Below are 8,215 nucleotides of genomic sequence, written 5' to 3' on the forward strand. Positions count from 1 at the left end.
TAAGAGAATACGCCATCCCCTTTCCTTATGAATCAGGGTGAAGTCTCTCTCAGGGAGGAGTGATAGGGAATGGCAAAGGACACACTGACAAAGGAGATGAATCAGAACTGGCTTTGACAAGCACTGTGACAACTGGACAATTAAAAGAGACATTCAAGGGGGGGGAAGAAGAACAAACTGGGGAGAGTGGTAGAAAAAATAGAGCAACAATGAATGAATGAAAATTCAAAATCTCTGTAAATGTTCATTGAAACTAATAAAAAAAAAAAAGATCAAGGACTACAGACTTCAATATGCGTTGCATTTCTCATTCAAAGACACAAAAAAAATCCTCACCATCATGCTGATAGGCAACATCTTGATAAATGGAAAAAGATTGAAGTGGCCAAGGATTTCATTTTACTTAGATTTACAGTTAACACCCATAATAGCACAGCAAGAAATCAGAAAACTTGTAATGGACAAATTTACTGTCAAGTCTTCCTCTTTGAAGTACTAAAGAACAAGGATATCATTTTGAAATTTAAGGTGAACCTGACCCAAGCTATAGTATTTTCAATTGCTTCATGCACATATGAAAGTTCAATAAGGACTAAGGAAGACAGAAGAATCCATTCCTTTTGCCCTGTGGTTTTGGTGAAGAATATTGAACATATCACAGGTTGACAAAAATAAGTAAAACTTTACATTGGAGATGTACAACCATGGTCATTTTTAGGGCAAGGATGATGCAACATACTTGGGACACATTGTCAGGAGGGCTCAGTACTTGGAAAAAGAGAATATACTTGGGGAAAGGTCGCAAAGGGGAGATGGTCCTCAGGGGGTTGGACTGGCATGGTGACTGCAGCTCTGGGCATAAGCGTAGTGGAGACTGTGAGGAAAGGGCAGGACAGGGCAAGAGTGCTATGACTCGGAGCAGATTTCACACACCTAACAACGACTTGGCTGCTTTCGGCAGTTTTGACACAGACTATATATGACCTGCAAAGCGGAAAAGATTCTCTATCTGGCTCTTTATAGAAAATTGTTTACCAATCCCTATAGAGCAAGAGATAGGGTGGAAAACTAAAGACTAAAAGAATAATCATTGAAAAGAGCACCTGTTTTGAGAAGAGCATTGAAAAGTAACTAAATTATGCCTATAATATATAATTTAACAAATAAATGGCACACAGTGAAAGCCTTTAACATCACCTGAAGTGATTGTTTTGCTGTAAGAAAGCCTGCGAAGCCTCCAAATTCTATCAAAGAGATGATTATCCAATACTAGAATGTAACCAAAGAAAGCTCAAATTGAATCACACGTACCCTAGAAATGTAGAAATAATCTGCCAAGGCACAGCTTCTAACTCCCTGGAATAGACATTATACCAGAAAATTCTTATACTAAAAATACCCATGTAAATACAGCAAAACCAAGGGTAAAATGTAACATTTGTTTACTTTTTTTTCAGGTAAAACAAATTACTAGACAATGTACCCCTGATTGCAGTGGGCTGATTAAACTGTATCCAGGCCTCCAGGAGGAAGCATTTGGCCTCTCTGCCTTAGCAGTTGCTGTGTGAGTGTGGAATATGAGTAAGATGTTGTTTACAATTGTCAGTATGTGTTTATGCGGATGCCTGACATTCCCAACTCATCCTGTTAAATACCTAAGATTCTGATTCCAGATAGCATTAGCTTAATACATTCTGCATTCAAAGCAGAAGTTGCAGCCCAAGAAAGTGTGATCTGGTGCTCAGTAAAAACCCTGTGTGAAGACAGAGTTCACTATACCGACAGGCAGAGCAAGTGCCCTGAAACAGCGATGGGGAAAGACTGAAGTCCACTCTGGGCTGCCATCAAGCTACCGACTGAATTTCTAGTTATGAGTTCCATCACCCTTATGTCAATCAAGTGAACACAAACTTTTATCGTCTTCCTGATTCCTATATCAAAGCACCACAAAAAAAAAATGCTCCTGTCATTTTGTCACAAGAGCCAGCACTTTTTGTCATCTTTTCTTCTCAAGACCTTCCCAGGACCACTGTCATGTCTTTCTGTCTCCATCCTATGTTTTCTGTTCTCTGGGTTAAAGGATGTATACAAAAGAAAGGATAAAAATTTTCCTTAGAGAGTCAGGAGTGGCAAAATTCCCCTTTCTGAGGGTAAAACCATCAACCAGGGAGGAAGCCTCAGAAGACCCAATTAGTAACTCTACATTCTATTAAAAACTCAAGGAATATTTTGACAAAAATATTTGACTAGTAACTTCAGCGTTGCCTGACCAGGTATAGTGTGGTATGGTCTGCATGGAGTATTAAAAAGTTACTCAATCTCACAAAAGATAAATGGGCTTGTATTCCAGTAATGAGTGCTGTTGGCATAGGGCAGGGATGTTCTTCCATCTTCTCTATACCCCAAATGAAATACGCTTTTGAATTGTGGTGTTGGCAAAGAGTCTTGAATATACTATGGATTTCCAAGTGAATGAACAAATCTGTCTTGGTTTAAGTGCAACTGGGGTGCACCTTAGAGGCAAGGATGATACAATGTCATCTCCCATACTTTGGATATGTTGTAAGAAGTGATCAGTCCTTGGAAAAAGACACCGATCTTGGAAAAGTAGGGGGTCAACTAAAGAGAAGACCCTCAATGAGATAAATTGGCATAGTGACTGCAACAGTTAGTTTGAGCCTGGCAGAGATCATGGAGACGACACCATGGATTACTCTGAGTTGTAACTGAGTCAACAGCATCTAACAATGGCAGACGATCTCTCAAGAATACCCAAGCAGGAGTAATGCAGGAACAAAGGCCCGCCCCACTCCATACGCCTAAGTCTCACGTGAGTTACACTTCCCCCCTTTTCGCTCTCTGGGCACCACCATGCCTGTCGGCAAGAACAAGCATCTTACAAAAGATGGCAAAAAAAGGAGCTAAGAAGAAACTGGTTGATGCATTTTTCTAAGAAAGATTGGTATGATTTAAAGGCGCCAGCTATGTTCGATATAAGAAATATTGGGAAGACTCTAGTCACGAGGACTCAAGGAACCAAAATTGTATCTGATGGACTCAAGGGTTGTGTTTTTGAAGTGAGCCTTGCTGATTTGAAAAATGATGAGGTTGCATTTAGAAAATTCTAGCTAATTACTGAGAATGTTCAAGGCAAAAACTGTCTCACCAACGTCCATGGCATGGATCTTACTCGTGGCAAAATGTGCTCCGTGGTCAAAATATGGCAGACCATGATTGAAGCTTATGTTGATGTCAAGACTACCGATGGTTATTTGCTTCTTCTGTTTTGTGTTGGTTTTACAAAAAAAAAAAAAAAAAAGAAAGAAAGAAAGAAACCCAAAACCCAAACAAACCCAAAATTCAACCATCAGATCTGGAAGCCAATTTATGCTCAGCACCAACAGGTCCACCAAATACGGAAGAAAATTATGGAAATCATGACCCAAGAGGGGCAGACAAACGAAAGAGGTGGTAAAGAAATTTATTTCAGACAGCATTGGGAAAGATATAGAAAAAGCTTGCCAGTCTATTTATCCTCTCCATGCTATATTTGTTAGAAAAGTAAAAATGCTGAAGAAGCCCAAGTTTGAGTTGGGCAAACTCATGGAGCTTCATGGTGAAGGTGGTAGCTCTGGAAAATCTACTGGAGATGAGACAGGAGCTAAAGTTGAATTAGCTATGAGCCACCAGTTCAAGAATCTGTTTAAAATTCAGACGTTTAATAGTAACAAAAATTATTTGTGGGAAAAAAAGAATACACAAAGAGCTAATCTCTGATTATACATTTCATATGGAATGATTCTACCTGGTTTTCCTGATATAGGTAAAGATTGCTAGTAGCTATTCAATAATTCATCCTCTTTTCATTTTCAGAAACTGTGTTGCCACTGCAAAAGTACACAGTTTGAATCCACCATTTGCTTTCCTAGGAAAAAAATAGGCAATCTCCTTTTATATAATTTATTGCCTCTAAAAACTGACTGGAGGATCAGCTATGGGTCAATTCCAACTCAATGTCACACAACAGCTGTTGACTTAGTGAAAAGGAGTTATGTTGTTAACCCAAATCCCCCAGCTGCTCCATAAGAGAAAGATGACGAATCTCCTCCCATGTGATTACAGCCTCTGGAAACTCACTGGATGGTCAGCAGTGAATGGTTTCAACTTGATAACACATAGCAGCAGCAGCAGCAGCAGCAACAGCATCTTTAGGGAGAATTGTGGTGGCGTGGACTGTAGGCAGTTAGACCACTTCAAAATCACTAACAGCAAAGACAGGCAATCTCCTCCTATTTGATTTACAGTCTTGGAAACTTCTGGAGTCTCAGTTATAAGTCAGTTCCAATTCTATGGTGGTGAGGAGGAGAACATTTTTAGCCATTATTATTTCAGGTCTTTGCTGCTAATGGTGGTGTGGTGGGTTACATGTTTGAGCTGCTTTCTGAATGGTCAGTGATCCCAATCTATAAAAGCAAGAGGAGGTAACCTTCTCCTATAAAGACTTGCAACCTAAGGAACACAGTGAGCGTTGCCATGAGCCAGACTCAGTGCCAGTGGACTTTAATAGGTGCTGACAATGAAACACAATTCCAAACAGACAGCTCACGGACCAGGCTAGATGGCCAAGAGGTCACTGATTAGAGGTACATCCAAGATGCAAAGGAATGATTAGCAGTGGTGGTTTGACACCAGACTCTTCTAAACTTGGTTAATAGGAAACAAGTTCCTAATAACTTCTGTACTCCCAGTGAATCACAAAACTGAATTGCTGGGGTTTGTGATGCATTGAATACGAGACAATGAGAAGCTTCCTCTTTGGAGAAGAGCAAAGGAACAAGCTCTTAAATTGTGGATAGTTAATGGAAGGGGTAGACTATTTTGTGAATAGTGTGAATATGAAACAGCACTAATTCATAGGTAGGATTTCAGATGACTGCAAGAACAAATATTTTACCATTTTCCATGCAAATCCAAATCCACACATCCACCCACCACTACTATACTCAGATGCCCTGGTGAACTCAGACTCCATTCTACATTCTCTAGTCTCTAGGCCCTATCACCAATGAAATTCCCAATGGGCAGTGAGTTCCTGCTTCCTGAACTAATTATTTAGTGTGTTGTCTGAGATAAACCCTAAGGACCTGTATTGGTTTGAGCTCAAGACTTGATTATTGACCAGCACATACCTATGCTTGTTAAGTATTGGTTAGATTTAAATGAGATATAAAGGAGGAAAGAGAACAGAGTCAACTCCAACTCACAGTGACCCTCCATGGGCTTCCATCATTCTCCCTCAGAGTCACCAGTAGATTCAAATAATGAGAGAAGCACAGTCCTTGGGTTTGCAAAGCAATTAGCTATTGACTACGGCACCAGAACAAAACTCAACTCAGTACTATCAAGTCAGTTTCAACACATAACAACCCTCCACTGGGTTTCCAACACTGTAAATCATAACACAAGATTATCCATCTTTCTCTTGAAGAGTCATTGGTGAATTCAAATCACCAGAGACAAATTATTTGGGTTAGCTGTGTAATTTTTTCACAGACTGCACTGTGAGGCTTCCTCAAGCAAAGTAACAGGGGGTGGTACATCCAAGGATGGGTCAAAAGCTCAAAAAGAATGATATTTTAAAAGAAATACAGATAATTTTAGTTAGGATTTATGGTTGGCAGTCAATGAAATGTTAGGTTAAAGTCTCATATAAGAATATCCTGCAATCCCACAACAAATACCCAATTCCTTTTTCCAAGGATAGAAAAGGCATTGTCAAGTTTATTTGGAAAGGAAAGAGATCTTGAATAAGCAAAGCACTTCTGAAAAATAAGAAGGAAGCAGGAGGCATAGCACTCCCTGACCTCAAAACCTACTCCACAGCTGTAATAACCAAAACAGCATGGTTCTGGGACAATGACAAGCACAAAGACCATCTGTGATCAAGTGATATTCGACAAGGACACAAAAGCTATCAAATGGGGAAATGACAATCTCATCAACAAATGGTGGTGGCAAAGCTGTACTGCTAGATGCAGAAAGCTAAATCAGGATCTATACCTGACACCACCCACAAAAATCAACTCAAGGTGGATCTGAGACTGAGGGGTAAAGGGCAAAACGATACCATACTTAGAATGCCTAACCTATGGTATACAGATTCTGAAAATACAACAAAAATTATATAACCAGGAGAGCATGAAATTGATAATGGGACTTATCAAAGTTTAAATTCCTGTGTGCATCAGAAACTTTTCCCAACAGGATGAAAAGAAAACCTACTGACTAGGAACAAACATTTGGCAATACCATCTCAGACAAGGATCTCATAACAAAAGTTTACAGAATCCTACAGGGCCTCCATAAGAAAAAGACCAATAACCCAATTACAAAATGGGCAAATGACATGGAAAGACTTCACAAAGGAAGACATTCAGATGAAATGCTCAAAATCACTGGCAATAGGAGAAAATCAAATAAAAACCACAATGAGATACCATCTTAGCACAGTAGCAGTGGTAAAGTTTGACAGGATTGAAACAGTAATGTTAGAGAGGATGTGGAGAAATTGGAACTCTAATACATTGTTGATGGGATTGTAAAATGGTACAACCACTCTGGAAGGCAGTTTGGCATTTCCTCAAAAAGCTGAAGATAAAAATTCCCTATGACCCAGCTCTCCCACTGCTAGAAATATACTCAGAGGAAACTAGAACTGGGACACAAATGGAGATTTCTATACCAATGTTCATAGCAGCATTGCTCACAATTGCAAGAACATGGAAACAACCCAAAGGTCCAACCACAATCAAGTGAATTGAGAAATTGTGGTACATTGACGCAATGGAATACTATTCAGTACTCAGGAGCAATGACTTCAAAAATCACTATGTAACTTGGGAGAGGCATGAAAGCATTATGCTGAGTGAAATAACTCAGCATAAGGACAAATACTACATAAGACCATTATGAAAATAGAAGGATAACTAGTAAAACGTATGTGGGGACCCAAGGGGGGAAAGAACAGAATGGTGAGGATGGGCAGGGGGAACTATAGGGTCCCACAATTTGGTGGATGGAGGGAGTGGGTAAAGGAAATAAGAAAGATCTGGTGGGGACCTCAAAAGATGTGATAATGGCAGGCATATTCAGTGTAGATAAAGTTTATAAAACACAGTGTATGAGAATGATTGTATGAAACACAATGTGAATGGAGGAAAGTGTGAAATACAGTATTTGTGAATTTTATATGCAAACCAATGTAAAATAAATTTATTTTTAAAAAAGAATATTCAGGAATATTGTATTTTTTAAAAAGAACGAAAATATCATAACTTTCAAAGAAACAAGTAGAAAAGTAGAGTTCAAAGGGGAAGTTAGAACAAAGCCTGGGGATCATATTCCCTGAGTCACATATTTGTTTGCCCAAGGAGAGCTTTAGTCACCACAGTGGCCACATCTCTCATGCCAGCTGTCCACTCTGTCCAGCTTTACTTCTGTCATGCTGGGCAACTCCCATTTATTTGTCTAGTTAAGACAAGATACAGTTTGACCTGAAATCACAAAATCAAAAGGACTGACATTTTGATTATCATTTTCATCGACATTTCTGAAGCTGAAAAAAAAATGAAGAAAAGCATTCAAGCCTTGAGTTGCAATACTGAAGGATTCCATGGACAAAATATTGAATGATGCAGGAGGCACCAAAAGCACCTGGGAAGAATACACAAAGTCACAGTGCCAAAAAGAAAAGGTCAACACTAAACTATTTCAAGAAGTGGCATGTGATCCAAACCAATGGTACTAAAGGAAGAAGTCCAAGCTGCGCTGAAGGTGTTGGCAAAAATAAGCCTCCTGGAATTAATGTAAAACCAGCTGAGGAGTTTCAGTAAGCATACACGGCTCTGAATGTGCTCATTCATTCATGTCAAGAAGCTTGGAAGACAGATACCTGGACAACTGACTGGAAGAGATCCATATATATTCTCCTTAAAAAAATGATCTAATTAAGTAGAAATTATTGAACAATAACATTAATATAACAGGTAAAATCTTGTTGAAGGCATCTAAATTCCAAAATCAATCTCCATAATAGTCTATGTGTTTCCTACTGTCAAACGGGCCCTTTAGAGTAGTGAGAGAAGATCTTCACCCTGAAACCCACAGCGTCCCTTTTCAGCAGGAAGTAGCTAAGAGAATACGCCATCCCCTTTTC

The 8,215-nt window shown here is 39.3% G+C and overlaps 1 protein-coding gene across 1 annotated transcript in view; it reads left to right on the forward strand.

The window, feature by feature from the left end:
• The window catches only part of LOC102852217 (DNA-(apurinic or apyrimidinic site) lyase-like), a 16,881-nt gene that overhangs the window by 2,532 nt on the left and 6,134 nt on the right, over window positions 1-8,215 (forward strand). The window contains exon 2 of the mRNA XM_006887445.1: window positions 1,458-1,564. Coding sequence (XP_006887507.1) covers window positions 1,458-1,564 — 107 coding nt within the window. The remainder of the gene's footprint in view (window positions 1-1,457; window positions 1,565-8,215) is intronic.

The sequence above is a fragment of the Elephantulus edwardii genome, unplaced genomic scaffold (genome assembly GCF_000299155.1).
Source record: "Elephantulus edwardii isolate Elephantulus edwardi_28Jun2011 unplaced genomic scaffold, EleEdw1.0 scaffold00057, whole genome shotgun sequence".
Lineage (NCBI taxonomy): Eukaryota > Metazoa > Chordata > Mammalia > Macroscelidea > Macroscelididae > Elephantulus > Elephantulus edwardii.